The 23,039-nt window shown below is 35.9% G+C and overlaps 2 protein-coding genes across 2 annotated transcripts; both read right to left on the bottom strand.

Annotated features, from left to right (window-relative positions):
• Positions 1-1,229: 1,229 nt before the first annotated feature.
• On the bottom strand, positions 1,230-5,383 carry LOC100696444 (taste receptor type 1 member 1-like). Its single transcript, XM_025901977.1, has 5 exons — positions 5,111-5,383; positions 4,169-4,897; positions 3,079-3,285; positions 2,803-2,923; positions 1,230-2,196 (listed from the first exon to the last, which is right to left on the bottom strand). The coding sequence occupies exons 1-5, from the start codon at positions 5,366-5,368 to the stop codon at positions 1,268-1,270; spliced, it is 2,244 nt and encodes a 747-aa protein (XP_025757762.1). The 5' UTR covers positions 5,369-5,383; the 3' UTR covers positions 1,230-1,267.
• Positions 5,384-18,412: 13,029 nt separating this feature from the next.
• LOC100696711 (taste receptor type 1 member 1) lies at positions 18,413-23,002 on the bottom strand. The gene is given in 7 exon segments (XM_013271081.3): positions 18,413-18,650; positions 18,653-19,030; positions 19,845-19,965; positions 20,292-20,498; positions 21,062-21,790; positions 21,977-22,274; positions 22,552-23,002. Coding segments are annotated over 7 exon segments (2,034 nt in total). The 5' UTR covers positions 22,734-23,002; the 3' UTR covers positions 18,413-18,531.
• Between the last annotated feature and the right edge of the window lie 37 nt (positions 23,003-23,039).

Raw genomic sequence — 23,039 nt, 5'->3', positions numbered from 1 at the left:
ACTTTAATCTTAACATTATAATATAATATTAAACTAGGAAATTGCTTAAGACAATAAAATTAAACATCACAACATTTCCTTAGGTTATTAATTAGTATATAATCCAGTAAGATTTCTTAGTTTACAGATTAACAGAACTATCTAAGTTTCATATCAGAAATGATTATTTAATAGCTTGAGTACAAGATGTAACTGCTTTTTGACATATATACATGTGTGACTGTGAAATAGTTACACTTTTTCAACACGTTTGAACCTTTGTTTCAAAACAGTTTTTTGTTATTTGTTTTTTAAGATTTGTTCAAAATACCATAAAAAAAGTTAAGAGACTGAAACTTAGTTTCATTTTATCGTTCACACATCACCTATACACACGTGTATCTGTAAAACAATGACATAAAAAATTGTATAGATTAAAGTTAAAAGGTTTAACACAAATTTAACCACTGCATGCTATTAACTATTTAATCTAAAAAGCAAATTATTACCAGTGAACTGGTAACAACTGCATCCATGGGAGAAACCCACCACTGACATGCTGTAGACAAAAAGAATGCAAGACTTGACTCACATTTGGCAGAAAACATCTTGATGATCCCCAAGACTTTTGGGAAAATACTCTGTGGACTGACGAGACAAAAACCTTTTGGAAGATGTGTGTCCCATTACATCTGGTGTAAAACTAACACAGCATTTCAGAAAAGGAACATCAAACCAGCAGTAAATTATCGTGAGACCTGGAAAACTTGCTGTGGTAAATGGAACAATAAATTCTGCTGTCTACCAAAACATCCTGAAGGAGAATGTCCAGCCATCTGTTTGTGACCTCAAGCTGAAGCGCACTTGGGTTTTGCAGCAGGACAATCATCCAAAACACAGCAGCAAGTCCACCTCTGAATGGCTGAAGAAAAAGAAAATGGAGAATTTGGAATGGACCAGTCAAAGTCCTGGCCACCCTTAGCAGTTGTTGCTGCTAAGGGTGGCCAAACCAGTTATTAGGTTTATGGGGCAATCACATTTTCACACAGGGCCCTAAAGTTTTGGATTTTTTCCCCTTTATAATAAATACCGTCATTTAGAAACTGCATTTTGTGCTTAGTTGTGTTATCTTTGTCTAACATTTAAATTTGTTTGATGATCTGAAACATTTAACAAACATACAAAAGAATAGGAAATCAGGAAGGGGGCAAACATTTTTTCACATCACTGTATAAATCTAAAGCACATCAGTCTCTTGTCTACATCTGCTCATATGTCTTCGAGGCAGCTACTGGCTTATGGTTTTGGTATAACTCTGAATAAGATTTTGAAAGTAATGATGAGTGTTTTTTTGAGGTTGAAAAATTATAATATAACATTTGGGAAAGAAATACCACAACAAAAAGGAGTAGAGACTTGAGAGTACTGCCAGACTCTGCAGGGGCTGCATGTACTTGCCCTGATAAAGGATGCTTCCAGTGGCAAAGATGATCCAAGTGAGGATCAGCAGGAGGAGGCAAAAGGTTATTGCTTTGGCTTCATTGTAATTTTTTGGGAGGTCTTTTCCCATGTAGGAAAAAACAAAGCAAAGAAAACAAAATAATAAAGGTAAAACCAGAGAAATTAATGCTGCTTTAAAATCAATATCACAACCAAGTATGATTTTTTGGGGGTTCCAATAGATGTCCATCTTTGAACTCGGGGGAGCATATATATAGTTAATAAGAAGGAAGATTGCCTGTGTCACAAATGCCACAGTGATGAACAGCCACTGTCCGTGATATTTCATCCACCAGCTGTGGAGTTTGGGTATCTGGGCTGCTATTTTGAAAATGCAAACAATTTGAAAAGAGCGCACAACAAAACAAGCTAAACAAACAGTGAAGAATAAGAGAAATGGTAAATATCTTAAGATACAGAAAGCAACTGTTGGTTCACCAAAATAAAAAAATACACTAAGACTAGACAGACTGAGACAGCCTAAAATTAGGAAGCACATTGGTCCTCCAGCAGATTTGACAACAGGCGTGTTGTAGTTCAGGGCAAAGAGAACAGACAAGGCCAGTGAGATGAACACCAAGATAAAAGCACCGACCATGATACCTATAGCCCAAATGTCTGTAAATGGTGTATACTCCACCACTCGCAGACTGCATGATGTACTTCCTTCTTCAGACCACTGTGTGTTGTTACAATTGATGCAGCTGTAGGGATCCTCTGTGTTACATAACGAAAGGACAAATGATCATTAATTTTGACTTAAAAATGCTATTGGATTAGGTTTGCTCCATTGTACACATTAATCACCATCTGACTACTAAACCAAGCAGGCTGATGCTGGACAAGGTTCAGTCTATAAAGCAGTAGGAAGTAAGTAGTGTTATATAGTTATAGTGAAATCATATTTAAATCAGTCTGTCTTCATAATCAGGCTAATTTGCTTGTGCTAGAATTTATTTGAAGATATTTTGCATATAGACAATGTAGTTCAGCTGCTTCCTTTCTTTTTTTAACACCGAGCTGTTTTTAGCAGTTATACGTGACAGTGCAGAGAGACGGATTATTTTTAATGGAGCTTTAATGGAGCTTGTATTTCAAATACTAAATTTACTGTTACTTCCCAACTGTTACATCTCTTATTAAGCAAGTATTGAGCATAGCAGTCCCAAGATTTTAATCAAGCATACTGTATGCATTCCTGCGATTTTACTTCATTAAATACTTCACAAATTTGCAGTCATATGACTTAGGGACTAATAATTGCTGCACTGATTTGTGCAGTGATGGATTTGCATAGATTTAAAATAAAAGCAGATATTTCACCTGTGATGTTGTTATAAGTCCCATTTGGACAGATTGTGCAATTGAAACAACATTTGTGGATTCCATATTGTGTTTTCTTGTACCCTACATCACATTCTGTAGAACACACTGAAGTAGGCACCTGCACACAATTTTTGAACAAAGTCAAATTTAAGGACAGCAAACACAATACTATGAACAACAGAGGCAAACATATACACAAGAATTGAGCAGTGGAAAAAATGATTTTTAATCAAGGATTTACTAAACATTCGATTTTTTAAAAAACTCACTTACTTGATCTGCTGTGTGCCACTTAATTATGTCACTGTTGATGGAAAAATCAAATGATCCATGAAAATTATAATAGCCAACCTCATGTATACTTCCATCGTGGTCCCAAAAAACTATTGCATAGGGTCCAAACATGGGTTCACCATTCTCATCAAACTGAACAGTTTGGTTTAAAAGTGTAAAATTTGACTTCCTTAGCTCTGTAAGAACCTGATACAGACACAAAAATATTGGATTAATAGAATGTGTTATTTTATGTGTTACACATGTTCAGCATTCTAGAAAAATATGTTTTTTGGCTTTATCAAAACCACTGACTATCCCTGGTAGTAACTAAACCCCTGGCTTTCATTTATCAAAGCTATTTTGACAGTCTAACCTTTACAGCAGGATTCAGTAGGAAGAATAGACCATTATTAATTCATTTTTTTCCCCTACTAATTACTCAGGCCACACGGTCATGTTTTCTCCAACTGAAAAATGTCACGCTAAAATGTAAAACATTTTCTACTTCAGTGGACTTTTTAAAAACTCGCCTTCCAAATCACGTTTAGATTTATGCATTTTCCTCCTCTTGAATCTTGGACAAACATAATTAGAGGAAAAACTCGCATCTTCACTACACTACATTAGCAACCTGTTACAGAATTGTTGTTCAACTTATTATTGACTTTCAAAGCATCACAGGCCTTGTTTACGTTATATATTTACTTACACCATTTAGAATAATTTGTAACCATGTCTAGTATTATGGAACTTCACTCAAAGTTTTAGACAATTTTTGATATCCTTTTCATTCTGTGAGGATAATATTAACACCAATGGTATAAAGCTTTTACTTATAACTCAAAGGTTTACTTGCATGGATGTAAATTCAAAGTAATGCAGACTCTTTTCAGTCTTGTTTCCCCTCCTTTTCTAACTTCTGAATCCAGTAAGCTCTGGCTGGTGTCAGTTTAGGCCCTTGCATTCTTCTTTAAAATCATGCACCATATGAATGGCGAAACAATGTTTTAAGGTTGAAACCTATGCAACCCTTTCAAATGATTTTCATAAAGGTGTGAATACATTTAATACATGATCATGTACTTACCATATGGGGGTAGACTTTAATATTTGCTTTACATCCGTAAGCTCCACATTGTAAGATATTGTGTAAGGCATGAGCAATGGAATACACGGCAGAATAAACAGGAAAAGAGAACGATGGGTCTGCGTCAATGATTTCCTCAGCAGTCAGGCTACTGCAGTGGCAAATTTGATTACAAAACTTCTGTTGTTTTGCATTTTCACAGTGAGTCTGAGCTTTGAAAGAATAAATAAACTCTCTGAAACCAGGTATTGTCATGTTTGGCTCAGCAACACCAAGTACAGTTCCAATACTTTTGATTCCTTGTATCTGGTCTCTTATCTTTTTGTTTAATGACCATGCATCCCCTGCTATCCACACCTTGTTTGTAACATTTATTTGTTTCACTGACTTCATGAGTTCTTCAACTGTCCATTCAGGTGCAAACACAATAATGACATTTACATTTTGTGCATTGATCTGTTTGAATATTGCTTTGTAATCTGAGTAATGATCAAGGGCTTTGTTATAAGCCAGGCAGATGTCAGTGTCCTTGATTTTCTTTAGAAATAATTGTAGACCATCTATGCCATAACTATCATCAACATAAAGGAAAGCAACCCATTTCCAGTTGAATTCCGTCAAAATGCTAAAAATCACTTCAATTACATCTTTACTGGCATGCACTGTTCTCATAAAAGATGGATAAATTTGTCGTCTTGAAAAGATTGAACTGGCAGCTCCATAACTGACCTGTTAAAAGAATAATAGAAAAAAAAATGTCACCATAGTTAGTCACAATAACTTGTTGCTGAGAGCTATTATAACCTTTTTAATAACTTCAACAATTAATTTTAGTATTTTTAACTGCAACCTTTTTTGATCAAAGAAATAGATATGAATTTTTTTTTTAATTATGTATCTGTATTGCAAAATGTGAAAGTACATAAGAGTTTATAGGTTTACCATTGGAATGAGATTCATCATGAACAGTGGGGCTACAGCTCGTGCCTGAGGGCTTGTGTAAGTCCCGACCACTGCTATCACTTTGGATAAGTTCTTGTGTGGTTCTTCCAGAGGTTGGATTAAACCATTAACAGCGATTAGGTTTAAAGGTCCTGGGAAATTCACACTATCTGTGCAGTGGTCAAATATTTCATAGCCAAGTGACACATTTGGCAGTAGCTTGGTTGAATTGTTGATTTCTTCTACAGAGAATCTCATCAACTGAAACCTTCGATAACTGGACAGAATAAAAGGTGCACTGTGGGGAGATGGACAGTAATACATTCAGTTTCACTACTGCTTGTCCACAGTAAATACTGTGACTGAGGTCAGTAAGTTTTAAATCTATGAACAATGTGTATAAACCGGCAATTAATTTCAGTGGCTTAAGCCAAATGTTATAATATTTAATCATTTAAACTCAAGATTAAGGCAAGAGTACTCAATAATAGCCTTTTCACATACTTTTCATGATCAATTTTGTTTTATCACGAGAAGGTATCCGGCAAAGTTTAACTTACCTGGAGCAGTCAATGGCTTCTGGTCTGTGGTGATAAAAAGAGCTATTGACTTGATGAATATCAAACAGACCACCTATCAAATAATCTCCTTCTAGTTGAAACTCAGATTCTGGGACAGTGCACTGATCAAAGCCATTTAGAAAAGACCCAAGCACACAAAGATAAGCAACAATGTGCGTCATTCTTAAATAACTAGTTTTTACAGTCTACTGTGAACTGTAACAAAATTTGACTACACCTGAAGTTATGCGACACTGGCAATGGTTGAGCCTTTGTGGTCATTTTCATAGAGGATGAATGATGAATAACTAGGGTTAGAGAATTCACAAATCAGTATGCAAAAATGATCTCAACTAATACAACAGCTGAGTGGCCCAACTGTTTCATTAATCAGATGGGCCTGAACATCAAACTAAATGTTTGTTCGTTTATCCAGGTGATCAAATGCATCCAATATGTTTAGTTAAGTTCAAGATGAAGTTTCTGTATGTAACTGCAAGTCATGAAAATATAAACAGACATTTAACAGATTTAGAACCCAATTTTTAGGAGTTTTACTACATTTCAACTAAACATCCATCCATCCATTAGTAATCACAGATTTGCAGCATTTTGTTTCATCCATTTATTAATAGCTCTCAGTCTCTGTTTTCTTGTTTATCCTCTGCAAAAGAAATATAAAAACAATTAGAACAATTCTTTTCAAAGTTTATACACAGAATATGAAGTACACCAAAAGTTGGTCTACAAATTCCAAATGAATCTAAGTCTTTGAAACACATCATAAAATGATCTGAAATACTGCCTATGCACTTTGGCACATACAGTAGCATGTTTTGAATAAATATCTGCATAAAGCAAAATGATTGCTTTATTATTTTTTTATTTTTTTTTTTGCTAATTGTTCATTCACCCAGTTTATCTTTCCAAGCGAACTGAGTTTTATATTATAGTCTATGGACGTGCCCCAAAACACAGTTGATTTGATAAATTTGATTTCAAAGTGTATTTGATAAATGACTCCTTGAAATTTGGAAAAATGCAGGATCTTAAATGCACTACTTTGGAAGTACCTCAGAATTGCCATGAGTTGGTCAAACACAGCCTAAAGATTTATAATAACAAAACTGCCAAATATTTTTAAAAAATCAACAGTTCGGTTAAATTCAGTTCAATTTAATTAATATAACAGAGTAAACCCTTACAATCAGATGACCTCTATATGACCAAGCGCTTTGGCAAGAGTGGGAAGGAAAAACTCCAGCAGAACCTGGCTCAAAGAGGGGTGGCCATCTGCTGTGACCAGTTAGGGGTGAGGGGAGGAAGACAGGACAAGAACATTCTGTGGAACAAAGCCAGGGATTAATAATAAGTACTGATTAAATGCAGAGTGGTGTATAAACACCAGTGAGTGGATAAAAAAGTGGAGTGAAGAAGAAACACTCAGTGCATCACTTTTCAGCACACAGTGCTCCCGCTCCGGATCTGCACCGGCACTCTACTCCATCAGCTCTCCTCCTCTCTGGCCCAGCCGCGACTGAATCAGGGAAAGCATGATTAGATGATGCTTGCCGGCTGTGAAAACCAGCCTTCCCTGACACCACACCCTTACCTCACCACACCCAACTTAGGCCGGGGAGCCTACCAACCTAGCCTACTCCCCTCCCCAGCGAGCAGGAGAGGAAATCAGCCACGACCATCTGCACTCTGGCCTATGGACCACTTTGAACTTAAAAGGCTGGTGAGCCAGATACAACCGTGTGATCTGGGCGTTGGCATCCTTCATGCAGTTGAGCCATTGCAACGGGGCGTGATCCAAACAGAGGGTGAAAGGGTGGCCAAGGAGGTAATAACTAAGGGAGTGACCGCCCACGGGACGGCCAGGCACTCCTTTTCTACTGTGCTGTACCTGGCTTCCCACTCCAACAGTTTCCTGCTGAAGTACACAATGGGGCAGTCAACCCCCCTTGCCTGCTGGGACAAAACGGCTCCCAGTCCTCAGTCTACAGAATAAAAGGGAGGGAGAAGTTAGGCGTGTGGAGCAGGGGTTCCCCACAGAGAGCTTTCTTCACCTGCACAAACGAGTGTTAAATCTGCTCTCTCTTTCTAGTACTTGGCTTTATTCTCGATGCAGCATTTTGGATCAGCTAAAGGCTCTTCAGGGAGTTTAAGGATTTCCTAATAATAATGAATTGAAGAAGTCCAGCCAGTATTAAATGCATTTAATGAGATAAGAACTGTTTCTAATTTTAGAGATATTGTGCAAATGTGCAAGAAAGCAGTCCTACATATTTGTTAAATATGTGCATTGAAAGACATATCCTGGTAAAAAATGACTCCAACGTTCCTCACAGTATTACTGGAGGCCAAGTTGATGCCATCCAGAGTAAGCATCTGGTTACATACCATATTTCTAACATTTTTAAGACTGAGTACAATAAATTTTTTTTGTCTGAATTTAGGAGCAGGAAATTGAAGGTCATCCAGATCATTCCCACAGTTTAAAAATTGGTGTGTGTTATCTGGCTTCATGGAAAGATAAAGTTGGATATCATCTACATAGCAGTGAAAATGTATACTATGACTTCTAATGCCTAAGGAAAGCATGTATAATGTAAACAGAATTGGTTCTAGCATGGAACTCTGTGGCAATTCATAATTAAACTTAGTGTGTGAAGAGGACTCTCCATTTACATGAACAAATTGGAGTCTATTAGATAGATATGATTCAAAGTACTGCAGCACAATAGCTTTAATACCTACAGCATGCTCTGTTCGCACAAGAACTGGTACTGCCTTACAACCAATTTATTTTGTTGTTATCTGCATAAAATCAATGCAGAACAATGCAGGGAAGTATAATGACACACAAATTTAGGAACCAAGAGGTTCTTGGCTAACATTGGCTTAATTGTCCCACTGGATTATTATTATTTTTTTATCTTTGATTTTTTTCAACAACTCATGAAACAATCAAACAACAAACAAATATTTCAGTCCTCCAGTAGTAAATTCAGAATTTTAAAACCAGCTCGGTAATTTTCTTTATCAAACTGAGAATAACTAAGTGTAGAGGAAACACATGGAAAGGGAATCAAATGCCATATTTTACACATAAGGCTTATGTCTGATATATAAACAAATGCGTGCTCTTGTCTCATGGAAAACCATTTCCATCCATCCATCCATCCATTCGCTTCCGCTTATCCTTTTCAGGGTCGCGGGGGGCGCTGGAGCCTATCCCAGCTGTCATAGGGCGAGAGGCGGGGTACACCCTGGACAGGTCGCCAGTCTGTCGCAGGGCGGAAAACCATTTCCTTTCTTCCTAATTTAGTATACAAGAAGATACAGTATTTACATGAACACATGCTACCAAAGCCTAGAACACAATTTAAGAATAAAATAACTCAGAACTGCAGTACTTGGGTTAAACCAGCATACAAAAACCTTTGGAAAATTGCTTTAAAAACTGTTGCTATAGAGGTTTGTCAGGTCAAGCTTGGAAAAATGTATGAAGTTATTATATTTAATGTATTTTTAGAAGATATTATTGCATACCTGACCTCCGTATGACATTAATGAAGTAAAGATGATCATGAGATGATGCTCTGCAAACAAATAGACAAAAATTAAGCTTTTTTTCTTTACTTTTCACTAAAATGATACATACTTTAATAAATTAGCTTTGTATGACATAATTGTTCAGCACACAGGTTGTTCTAAAGAACATAATTTGCAATTTCTCTGGGTGACCACATTGGTCTCACCAGAATTTGAATTCAGGCAACTTCCTGATGAAAGGGCAGAACTCCTCATTCTGCTTGGTAAGAAGGGATGGGCACTTATCTGCAGGAGATATAGGCTACTGGGTGACTTAGTAGTTTTCACATTACACAACAACAACAGCAACAACTTGCATTTAGGAAAAAGGCTTATTCCAGTTGCTTACAGTAAGATAAATGGCTAACTCACAACACACCTGTTACTGCTGTGAACACTTCACTTTATGCGATCACTTGCTCATCGACAAAGTTCAACTTCCTTTGGTGTTGATGTCATGCATTTTTTGGTATCCATTCATCACACTGTTAAAATATACACTGTTAATCAACCTTTATTCATGAATGTTCTAGTGACTAGTGAGAAATTGGTCATAATAAATAAAAAATTGTATCAAAAAGTCAAATCAACTAGTTATGTAACACCCCAAGAGGCACTTTTCTGTTACCCCAAATGGAAAAAGGCATGAGTAGATATGATAGAAAGCATACATGGTTTTATCCGAAATCCACAGCCGTGATACTGTAAGTTTCTTGTGTGACACCCTGGTAATGAGATACCTTTTTATAGGCCATCAGGTTGGACTGTACCAGCTGATATTAATTTCTACTAAGTGGCAGGATTGTTTTCTAATTAGTGATAGATTTATTTGTTCAGTCCTTTTTCATTATTACACACATTATTAAACTGATGGACATTTTGGACTTCAATTCAATTTTATTTATACAGAGCCAAATCACAACAACAGTCGCCTCAAGGCGTTTTATATTCGACACAGCTGAACAGACACCACACTGATATTTTACTGAATGACATTTTCTCATGTAAAACGCTGCATGATTGAATGTAAAATTAATGCAATTTAATTTTTTCAAGAGAAAGAACTGAAACACTAAATGTCCTGAGCGTGTTAAGTTACATGCAGTATAATCTAGTGAGATTTCAGAGTGTATGTTTAAAACAATAGTCTTCACTAAATTAAAGAGAAACATAGGTTTGTTGTCAACATCATTTAAATTAGTAGCTAAAGTTCAATATATAACAACACACTTGCACCCTGTGTACATTTGTTGTCATAGAAGTATAGAAGTTATCATATTGTCAACCGACTCACCTATTAGGTGTTAACAACCCAGAGCTGATGCAAACTGGGTGAGCCCAACTATCATGGGAGGAGTGGCAGAGGTGCATAGAGTTTGCATTTACTGTGGTCAACCAGGTCATTTCATTGCTTCTTGCCAAAAGGGCAGACTGCCAGTAAAGCTGGAGATACTGGTGGGTGGCTTATTACAAACTGCACTTTACAGCCTTACTCTTCCTGCCACACTCTGTTACAATTATGACTCATCACCTCTGCAAGCCTTAGTTGCAGCTGAACAAAACCTTTTAGACTCTACACTTACTGAACAAGTCTGCATTCCATTAAACCACTCAAATAACCTATCACTGCTTCAGCACTAAACAGTGATCTTCTAGCCATCATCACCTACCAGAACTAACAACAGTCCCCCAAGAAGATCCAGGTAGTATTTAGCATATGACTGTTCAATTGACCTCCTCCCTGGTACTCCACTACCCACCAGCAAACTCCCTCTGTGGAAAAATACAAGGGAATCATCATCAGTGAAAGTCCATCCATTGGTCACGTTACACCTGGCCTTCAGCAGCTGCATGTACCTCTATGTCTGACTATAGAGTAAGTGTGAGGCAAGAAAATATCCCAATAGCAATAGTACACATTTAACTAAAAGAAGGAATACGAAGCAAAACATTTGATCTCTGATCCAATAATAGCCTATACTAGCCTTTCCACCAACCTGAACAATGTTGGAAAATAAGCAAATAAATAATTGTAGAGTGGCTGGTTTCATTCACACTAGAGTAACTTGTCTTAGAGATGTTTACTATGTTTTGAATGGACTAGGCCTATTTTTAAAATTAAGCCAAAGATACTGTATATTTACATGTAATGTAATGACAGAAGTGACAGTTTGAACATTTGAATGAAAGACATTGTGCAGTGGTGCCGTCTGTTGTGAATGAGACCAGAATATAACACCATCTAGCGGTGAGATTAATATTACAGGAATCCTAAAACATGACAAAAACATACGAATTGTTGTTTGTTGTTGTTGTTTTTAATTAAATCAATTATTTTAACACAGCTGTACATGAAAATATTATAATTAATACAGAATGTTGAAAACTAACTCACCAAAAAACAAAATCTAGCAAAGATACATAAAACTGTCACTTCATTTGAATCGTTCAGGTAATTAATTAAACAAACATCTATTCTTTAATGTGATATGCATAATTAAACACCACAACCCAAAAAATCTTATTTAAACTTTTGTCAAAATGTTGCATGGCTGACTACATATATCAGTTATGTATGAACATAAAATGAACAAAGATTCTTGCAACAGTCAGCTATTGTCACTGAAAGCCATTTCATGCTTACAGGAAACTGTAGCTCTCTTTGTAACGTGGTTGTGCCCATCTCCCGTTATGACTGGAGCTAAGAGGCCAGCAGGTTTTCTGGTGATTTGCACATGCATATTGTCGATAAACTGATAGGACCCCTGCGCATGAAACAAGCTGCTGCAGACTCTGCTCTCACTTCTCAAAGATCTGTTACAATGTGTGCTTTATATTGAAGTACAGCTAGTCTTTGTGATTTATTCCGTAGCAGATGACTTTCATCTTGCTAACCACCTTGGCCAACATGCGTGATGTAGAGAAGATGGGATTCGAAAAAGTTGTAAATGTAAGTTATTCATAAATTAGCATGGTATGTTGATCGTGATGCATAGGGGATTGCAGCTCTGATAATGTCCATGTCTGATACAACAGGCAAGCTGACCTGATGCATGCTCAGCAGCACTTTGATATTAGCATCTATGAGATGACTGAATATAATAAGTTTAATCAGCTGCTTTGACAACACTCCACCTTTATTTTTGATTCTTATTTTGTTTCCCACCCCCACACATAGATATTGACACATAACCATGTCACACACTCCTCAACCCTTTTAATTCAGCTATTTTTATTATTAATATTTTTAATAGACTTTGTTCTGTGTTTCTGAGCTCATGAACAATAGTTTTTCTCACAGGACAGCCACTAAAAACATATGATTTATAGAATATAATGATTGCAATTAAATAGAATATAAAGTATTTAAAATGAAGTCAACTGTGAACACATACTATTCCATTAAAGACTAATGAGGGACATTTTTCTGCAAAATAATTATTTTTACTTTTGGCATTTTGAGCAGTTTTATGTGTTCTGACGTCTTTTCATAGTGTTTTATTTCTATCATTTGTAATTGTTAGCTAATAATAAATATTTTGGGGGGTAGTATAGAAGATATTTATTTAACTATTGAAGTAATATTATTTTACAATTCTTCATCCAGGAAGGAAATATCAACTGTGATTTGTTATAGCTTTGTTAAACTTACATGGAGCAGTAGATGGCCATTGACATGTCATGATAAAAGTTCATGATCATGATGAAATATTGCTAGTCAACACAGAAGAGCAAGAAAATGTTAACAACCATGACCATTAAGCAATTTTAATGCCTGATAGTTTTTCCTTTAGCCCAATGTGTCAAAATAATTTTACACGGCCGGCCACATGCAGCCCACTTTGATCTTAAGTGAGCCGGACCAGTGAAACTCCCTTTCCTGTCAGTGTAAAGAAGTTACATCCTTAACATTTTTTCTACGTGATAAAGAAAAAGCTGTTGTGACAAACGAAGAAATCTGTCAGCATGACTCTTTGGACTTCAAGCTCATTAGCTCATTTCCCAGACTGTCCAGTTTTGTTTTGTTTGTGTTTTTTGTTGTTGTTGTCGTTTGTGTTTTTTCATCATTTAATACTTTATTGCTTAATTATTTTATGTAGTATGAATGGCCACAAGGGAGGTTTTTAATCGGTTGGTAAAGCTGTAAAACTTGTGAAAATACAGTTAAAGGTCAAAAATTTATGCGTGTGCTTGTTCGTGGTGAGATCAAACAAGTTAAAGAATTATAAATGGCTTCAAGTGTACATTCAGGTCTGTGAGACTCATTTAGATAATCAGACACAGAAATATTCCAAATCCAGCTACTGGACTAAAGTTAAACCTTAGAGTTTTAAATAATAGCCATTTTATATATGTGTTTTATGTATTTATTTATTTTTTTATCACAAAAGGTATCCAGTTTAACTTACCTGGAGCAGTCAATTGCTTCTGGTCTATAATGATGAACAGAGCTATTGACATGATGAATATCAAAAAGTCTGCCTATTAAATAATCTCCTTCTTGCTGAAACTCAGATTCTGGGACAGTGCATTGATCAAAGGCATGTAGAAAGCACTCAAGCATACACAGATAAGCAAGAATGTGTTTCATTCTTAAAGAACTATTTGCCAGTCTACTGTGAACTATAACAGAATTTGACTATACCTGAAGTTAGGATAGACTGGAAATGGTTGAGCCTCTGTGATCATTTTCATGGAGGATGTATGATGAATGCCTATGGTTCCAGAATTAACAAATCAGTATGCAAAAATGGTCTCAGCTGCAGCAGCTGAATGGCCCTTTTGTCTTATTAATCTGATGACACTAGATGTTTTACAAAACTAAACTTTCTTCCATATTTAGTGTAGGTAAATGTATCAAGTCCTGAAAAATATTTACATAGAAAGAAAGAATTTATACTTACTTTATACTAAATTCGGATATTTGGAGACAGAATATAAATAGCCAAAACATAGTTTGTTTACAATATGAGTTATGAACTATCGAAAGTTGTCTTTGTTGCAAGCATATAGTCCACCATGAATACCTACAAAATATGAAGCCAAGACTCAAATGTGTTGTTCAGTGCAACATATCCTGTATAATACAATTTGGGGAGTAAAAATTACAGTTAATTTATTCAAATCAACTTTTTGTCATTAAAACAATCACCGTACAAACATGACAGTTCCTAATAGTTAACTTATCATTTTAAAACCACCATGGTAATTTTGTTTATCAATCTGAGAAAAACTAAAATATTTTAACAGAGCATAGAGTAACACAAGGAAAGGGGAAGTAAACATTACATTTTCATATGTCAGTCATGTGTCTGATAAATGAAAAGATATCAAGCAAATTCATTCTCTTGCATGTCTCTGTCGGGAATACTGTTTTCTCTTTCTACTTTAGTATATAAGAGGATGCTGCCTTTGCATAAACAAATGTTAGCAGGGCTTGAAACACATAAAACAGCATAACACAGAACTGCAACACTTGAGGTTAAACTAGCTTCAAAATAATTTTAAGACAACTCTTTAAAGAAAATAACTGTTGCAATGGAAGTTTATCAGTCAAGCTTGGAAAAATGAGTTATTGTATTTAATATATTTTTAGAAGTCAATATTAAAGACATAACCTTGTGGGACAGGAATAAGGTATGGATGAAGTTCAGACAATGATATACAAACAAATATATAATAATGCATTGAACTCACTATCTTTGCTTTCCCCCAAAATGCTAGATCCTTTACTAAATTAGCTTTGCATTACATAATCATTCAGCAGATCTAACCAAAATAATTTGCAATTTCTCGTGGTAACAATGTTTAATTCACACCAGAATTTGAATTCAGTCAACTTCCTGATGAAAGGGTCGAACTTGTTTTGTTTGGTAGGAATGGATAAGCTCTCATTTACACTAGATATAGGCTGCTGGGTAAGTTCAAGTTCAAGTTGCAGATTCCATAATAACAACAACTTGGATTTAAGAAAAAGGCCTATTCCAGTGGCTTACATTTAGATAAACAGCTAACTCTACTGATAAACAGCTAACTCTGCTAGTTACTGCTGTGACCTCTTCACTTCTAGGCAATCACTTGCTCATCAACAGTTCCACTTCCTTTAATGTTAATATAGTGCATTTATTTTATTTTATCTATCTCATTGTTAAAATACACACTGTCAACCAACCTTTTTTTCATGAATTCCAGCTCAAACTCAAATATAGAAGTGTTCCAGTGGTCAAATCAACAAGTTGGGAAATACCCCAAGAGGCACCACCTATTTTGAAATACATTCTATGTACCCTCATCACAAAAGCTACTTCAATGAAACCGTGTCAGCTAACCTTTTTCAAGCACCCAAGGATCCACTTTTGATGACAGAAAACAATGAGCAGAGATGGTAGATACCGCTTTCCCACTGAAAACGCTACATCCAGATGAACAGAATCAGCTTTTGGGGAGTTCTTCATCTGTCCATTCAGGTGCAAAAACAATAATGACATTTATGTTTTGTGCATTGATCTGTTTCAATAAAACTTTGTAATCTGACTTGTGATCCAGGGCTTTCTTATAAGCCAGGCAGATGTCAGTGTCTTTCATTTTCTTTATTAATAATTCTAGACCATCTCTCTCATAATCATCATCAACATAAAGGAAGGCAACCCAAATGCAGTTGAATTCCCTCAAAATGCTAAAAGTCAGGTCAACTATATCTTTATTGGGATGCACTGTTCTCAAGAAAGATGGAAAATTCTGTTTTCTTGAAAAAATTGAACTGGTAGCTTCGTAACTGACCTGTTAAAGAAGTAAAAGAGAAATGTCAACATAATCAGTCACAGTAACATAAATCTATATTGTATAAGTCCCAACCACTGCTATCACTTTGAACAAATTCTTGTGTGGTTCTTCCAGAGGCCGGATTAAACCATTATTAAAAAAAATAGGTTAAAAGCCCCTGCGAAACTCACAGTATCTGTGCAGTGGTCAAATATTTCATAGCCAAGAGACACATTTGGCAGTAGTTTGGTAGAATTGTTGATTTCTTCTGCAGAGAGATGAAGAAGACTGATAAATTCAGTTTTAATACTGTTTATACACAGTAAATACTTGAAATTTTGGGCATCCCTCAACAGTTATGATCAATTAATATAGGAAGATGGTTGTAGTGAGGAAGATGGCTGTAGTGAAAGATGTAGCTATACAAAGTGATAGCAAATCAGGAACAAACTGGGTGGGTGGCTCCAGCAGATCCCAGCAACAACAACTCTGTGCAGAAGAGCGCAGTCCTAGGAAGATACTGTGTAGGACCCTCAAGCTCCCAATCCTCTGATATAGGACCTGAGCTTGAAGGGTAGACCACGGTAGGACGGAGACAATTTTTTTTTGTCCCGGACCAGTCCTCCTTCTCTGCGGTGATGAATGTAATGCGTTACCTTAATCACATTTTTCAATAATATAGAAATGTAATGTGTTGTATTACTGTATTAAATTCTGTAATTACAGTACAGTTACAGTCAGAAGTTATGTGGACACTAGAACTACAAAGGATCCTAAATATCTGCACTCCAAGCTGACAGAAAGAAAAAAAATCAAATAACATTTTTTCAACCTGTGCACTTAAGCTACAGTCAGTTGATTTCAGTTCATGTGCAGGAGGAGGAAAATTGTGGAACAGTGATGAGGACAATACTTTTATTTTTATTTCACAAAAGGACAAGAGTACAATGATAAACTGCAAACTTCATCCAAGAAAGAAACAACTGCGTTAAACTGATAACAAAACTTCAGTTCTTTGCAAGAATCAAACAGCATTCTGCCACAAAGCTAGCCAAGAATCCAGAAAGATGTTAAAGCTGAGCGGGTGGCAGCCCTAGCCCAGGAGCCAGAGCCTGATCTTAAAAAGATATCAAAAGGCAGTGATGAGCAGTCAGGCTTGTAGCTTCCGTTTCTACCTGTTCATGTTTCTACAGTAAAATTACTGTGGCAGTTGCTTTGAAATCTCTTTTTTCAGGTCATTTTACAGAGTAACAAAAAAGTAATATAATGAATGGTGTAACAATTACTTTCTCTGGAGAGTTATTAAGTAACATATTACATTACATCCTTTTTTAAAAAAAAAAACTAACAAGTAACATGTCAAACGTATTTGGGTATTGCAACAGAAGGGAAAATAAAAATTAAGGTTTTGGAGTGACCCGTTTAAAGTTCAGATTTAACTCTGATTGAAATGCTTTGACATGACTTGAAAGAAAGTGTTTATGCCTGAAAACCCCTTAATATTGCTGAATTAAAACAATTCTGCAAAAAATTGGGCCAAATTTCCTCCACAGCAACTTTGTATTTCTTCACGTTGTTTTTATCTAATATTATTATTTTTTGTTTGATGATCTGAAATATTGAAGTGTGACAAATACATTAAAAAAAGGAAAAACAAGAACAAAAATAAAGAACAGTAGTGTCCACTGATGAACTAAACATGTAGCCATAGGAAACCTGTACATGATAAATTTATAAAATTTTTGTCATGTCATCTCATTATCCTCCAACATCAAAATAAGTCACTTCCTATACGTTCAGGTATTTCTTTGCCACTTATCTATTAAAGATTGATTAACTTAATTCCTATCATTGTTTTTAATGATATTTAATATAAACAAAATAATGTTTGTTACACAAAACTTTTAAATATATATTTTAAAGACCAACATTTAGATCATTGTGTATGTGATATGAAGTTATTCTTTGAAACAATCACCACCCTATCCTCTTTTAAAGAGGACCTATTATTACCAGAATACAAAGACTGAAATCCTCTGTCTATATCAACGAATATTTACTCGAGGCATCTCCTGGTTAATTGATTTGGTGTAACTCTGAATGAGACCTTGGAAGTACTGCTGTGTGTTTTTGTGAGGTTGAAAAATTACAATGTAACATTTGGGAAAGAAATACCACAACAAAAAGGAGTAGAGACTGGAGAGCACTGCCAGGCCCTGCAGAGGCTGAATGTGCTTCCCATGATAAAGGATTCTCCCAGTGGCAAAGATGATCCAGGTGAGCATCAGCAGGAGGAGACAAAAGGTTATTGCTTTGGCTTCATTATAATTTTTTGGGAGGTCTTTTCCCATGTAGGAGAAAACAAAGCAAAGAGCACACAACGATAAAGGTAAAATCAGAGAAGCAGATGCTGCTTTAGAATCAGTCTCACAGTAAAGTATAATTTTTTTTGAGTTCCAAGACAGGTCAATGTTAGGTCTTGGAGGGGCATATGTAAAGTTAATAAGAAGTAAGATTGCCTGTGTCACAAACACCACAGCAATGAACATCCACTGCCCGTGATATTTTATCCACCAGCTGTACAGCACTGGGAACTTGGTAGCTGTTTTGAAAATGCAAACAATTAGAAATGCACGTACAACAAAACATGCTAAGCAAATGGTGAAGAATAAAAAAAATGGTAAATATCTTAAGATACAAAAAGCAACTGTTGGTTTGCCAAAATAAAAAAATACACTAAGACTAGACAGACTGAGACAACCTAGAATTAGGAAGCACATTGGTCCTCCAGCAGATTTGACAACAGGTGTGTTGTAGTTCAGGGCAAAGAGAACAGACAAGGCCAGTGAGATGAACACCAAAATAAAAGCACCGACCATGATCCCTAGAGCCCAAATGTCTGTAAATGGTGTATACTCCTTTACCCGCAGACTGCATGATGTACTTCCTTCTTCAGACCATTCTGTGTCGTTACAGGTGATGCACTTGGAGGGATTGTCTGTTTCACAAGAGAGATGGGCAGAAAAGAAGCATATGGTCAACTTTAAAGTAGACCCATGATACCTTTCTCCATTGTCTGAGAGTTCATACATGTATGCTTTGTGTTTGCATTTAGACACACACAATTATTAGTCGTTTAGTCATTAGTCGTCAGTAGTCAGAAGCACAAGATTTTGTAAAATTCAGACTGATCAACTTGTAACACAACTTATGATTGAAAAACTAGATCTACTATTGTGCCCCTAAATAAGCAAATATTATTGTTTAACAAATGTTTGTTCCTTCTGATGTTTGACCCATCCATTGTCATGTTACAGTTCTCATGACCTCCGTGGTGGCAAGCGGTAGAAAAGGTGTCCAGCAGCACAAAATCACAGCCAATCAGAAAGCGGGCTTAGAGGAAGAGATAACATCTCATTGTTTATGAACTTAGCTGTACCAACATTCAAGGAAAGACTATGAACCATGCAAAATTGCTTGAAAAAATAACAAGAATTAAAAAATTAAAGCTTCAAAAGGGGTTTATGTCTGTTTTAAACTACAAACATTTGACCTGTGATACACTATACTCTCTAAAGATTTTCCTTCATGTTAAACCTGCCCTGTACTTTACAGTTTGCAGCTATACACCTTAGTGTAAATCTGTCACGACTAATAATTGGCTGCTTTGATATGAGCAGTGGCTGGAACAAAAATGGAAAACTATGGCTTTGTCTATATGAAAACAATAATAGTCTTTAAAAAGCATGACTTCTGCTTTTGTGACAGCACTACTTTCACTCTTTTTCTACTGTCATTCAAAAACAGTTTACCTGTGCTGTTGATATAAGTCCCACGTGGACAAATTGTGCAACTGAAGCAACACTTGTGGATTCTGAGTTGTGTTTTCTTGTAGCCCATTTTACATTCTTCAGAACACACTGCAGTTGGTACCTGCACAAGAAAATTGTTTATAAAAAATTTACATTTAAGGTCAGAAAGAAGATACTGCACTTCCCTACCATTTACTGTAACGGTAAATTACGGGGAAAGTACCAGTCAGTAAATACATTCATGCAGTTTTTTTGAATATCTAAAATTGTTTTGTAACATGTAAAAGTATTTGCATGTTATATCTAGCTACCAGTTGAACACCTACAACTGGTAGCTGCTGTGTGCTTATAAACATATGTATCAAAACGAAATTGCTAAAACTTAATTTTATTATTAATCTTTGTGTTGAAAATACAAATAAAAAACTTCTTATAACTACTACGTACTTGTGCCCTTGTATGCCACTGAATTTTGGTGTCGTTGATGAAGAAATGGAATGATGGATGACAAGTATAAGAGCCCACTTCCTGCACATCACCACTGGGGCCCCAAAAAACGACTGAGTGGGATCCAAACATGGGGTCACCATTCTCATCAAACTGAATGGTTTGGTTTAAAAGGGTAAAATTTGTCTTCCTCAACTCTGTAAGAACCTGATGTTGGAACACAACAGTAACACTGAGTTCACAATGACTGAGGTTTGGACAAACACAATTTGCTTAACCTAATAATTCTGTCGTAGGTCAACTTTCATGTTTATGGTCTAATGAGCACAGATTTAGGTGTCTTTTTTGCTCAAATATTTTCTATGGTGCATTGGCAGATATACTGGTAGGGCCCAACTTAGAGGGATGAGTGCCTCATCTGTGTATATAGACATCGGACTAACAAGTAAAGTTAGATTGGTTTAAATCAGTTTTTTGATAATGCTTTGGAAATCTTCTGGGAGAATCTAGTTAATTATACCTGTATTAACCTTTTGTCACTGGTAGCTCAAATGCTTCAATAGGTGGATGAAGTCTAGTAACCCAAATCACATTTTTAGTCTTCTTTTATTTATTTAACTACAGGTTTAACTAACTCTGGGATTCCAATTAGCTTATCACATACTTCATGTACACTATCACTGGTTTTAATATGGATAAGAACAATTATTCACTCTTAGATAATTTTCAAAAAGTAAAGTGAGAAATCATCAAATAATTAGCATGCTTACCATATGGGGGTAGACTGTAATATTGTCTTTACATCCGTCAGCTCCACATTGTAAGATATTGTGTAAGGCATGAGCAATGGAATACACGGCAGAATAAACAGGAAAAGAGAACGATGGATCTGCATCAATGATTTCTTCAGCAGTTAGGCTACTGCAGTTGCAAATTTGATTACAAAACTTCTGTTGCTCTGCATTTTCACAGTGAGTCTGGGCTTTGAAAGACTGTATGAACTCACTAAAACCAGGTATTGACATTTTAGGCTGAGCAACCCCAAGTACAGTTCCAATATTTTTGATTTCTTGCATCTGGTCTCTTATCTTTTTGTTTAGGGACCATGCATCCCCTGCTATCCACACCTTGTTTGTAACATTTTCTCTTTTTACTGACTTCATGAGTTCTTCAACACTCCATTCAGGTGCAAAAACAATAATGATATTAATGTTTTCTGCATCAATCTGTCTAAACATTAGACTGTAATCTGTATCTTGATCAAGGCCTTTGGTATATGCAAGGCAGATGTCAGTCTCATTAATTGCTTTTAAAAACAAGTCCAGGCCATCGGTTCCATAATCATTATTAACATAAAGAAAAGCAACCCATTTCCAGTTGAATTGCTTGACAATACTAACAATGCCTTTTATGACCTCTTCATTGGGATGCACTGTTCTTAAGAAAGAGGGAAAGGTCTGTTTTCTTGAAAAGATTGAACTGGAAGCTCCATAACTGACCTGTTAAGAGCAACAGAGAAAATGTCACTGTGATCAGTAACAATAACCTTCATTTATGCTGCTGAAACTTGTATTATTTTAAACATGGAAAAAATCATTTCTTAACTGTTGTAAAGAATATTTCTTATTAAAAAATATTGATATAGTTTAAAGAAGGTCAAAGTACATAAGAGTTCATAGGTTTACCATTGGAATGAGATTCATCATGAACAGTGGGGCTACAGCTCGTGCCTGAGGGCTTGTATAAGTCCCGACCACTGCTATAACTTTGGATAAGTTCTTGTGTGGTTCTTCCAGAGGATTGATTAAACCATTAACAGCGATTAGGTTTAAAGGTCCTGGGAAACTCACAGTATCTGTGCAGAGGTCAAATATTTCATAGCCAAGTGACACATTTGGCAGTAGCTTGGTAGAATTGTTGATTTCTTCTACAGAGAATCTCATCATTTGAAACCTTCGATAACTGGACAGAATAAAAGGTGCACTGTGGGGAGATGGACAGTAATACATTCTGTTTCAATATTGCTTGTAGTAAATATTTGCAATTTCGGACATCCCTGAATAATTAAGATCACTTAAAATAGGATTTCTAGCTAAATGACTATGTCAGCAGTGCTGACTTTAAAAATATAAATATTAATAACACAGCAATTCGTTTCACTGGTTTAAGAGTTCTATTACCAGTTTAATCAGCATCAGGTAAACTTTTTCTGTTTTTATTAGTTTTATCACAAGAAAGTACCCAACAAACTTTAACTTACCTCAAGCAGTCAATGGCTTCTGGTCTTTGATGAAGAAGAGAGTCATTCAGCTGATGAATATCAAAAAGTCCACCTATCAAATAATCTCCTTCCACCCGAAACTCAGATGTTGAAAGAGTGTATTGAGCCAAAGCATATAGAAAACATCCCAGTACACACTGATAAACAACAATGCTTTTCATTCTCAATTCAAAAACTATTTACCAGTCTACGGTGAACCTTAACACTCTGTGTCTGGTGTTATGAGATGCTGGTAATGCTGGAGCCTCTGAGGAATATCTATCGTTGAAGGATTCACAAATCAGTATGCAAAGATCAGCAGCTGAATGGCCACTTTGTCTCATTAATCTGATAATGCTGGACACAACTCAAAAGATAACAATGAATTTCCTTATTTTATAGATGTGACCAAATATATCCAGATTCTAGTCATATGTGCCATGCACCTAAAAAAGAAAACAATTACAAAGAAAGAGCTGTACGAAAAT

This window comes from Oreochromis niloticus, linkage group LG20 (genome assembly GCF_001858045.2).
Source record: "Oreochromis niloticus isolate F11D_XX linkage group LG20, O_niloticus_UMD_NMBU, whole genome shotgun sequence".
NCBI classification, from domain to species: domain Eukaryota; kingdom Metazoa; phylum Chordata; class Actinopteri; order Cichliformes; family Cichlidae; genus Oreochromis; species Oreochromis niloticus.
This window is presented reverse-complemented; position numbering and strand designations above follow the sequence as displayed.

Excerpts from the sequence above, each read along its gene's own strand:
- LOC100696444 (XM_025901977.1), bottom strand. The coding sequence starts at position 5,368 with ATGAGATTCTCTGTAGAAGAAATCAACAATTCAACCAAGCTACTGCCA. Across the intron at positions 4,898-5,110 it reads TGATGAATCTCATTCCAATG|GTCAGTTATGGAGCTGCCAG; the intron begins GTAAACCTATAA and ends TTCTTTTAACAG. Across the intron at positions 2,197-2,802 it reads GACTTATAACAACATCACAG|AGGATCCCTACAGCTGCATC; the intron begins GTGAAATATCTG and ends TATGTAACACAG.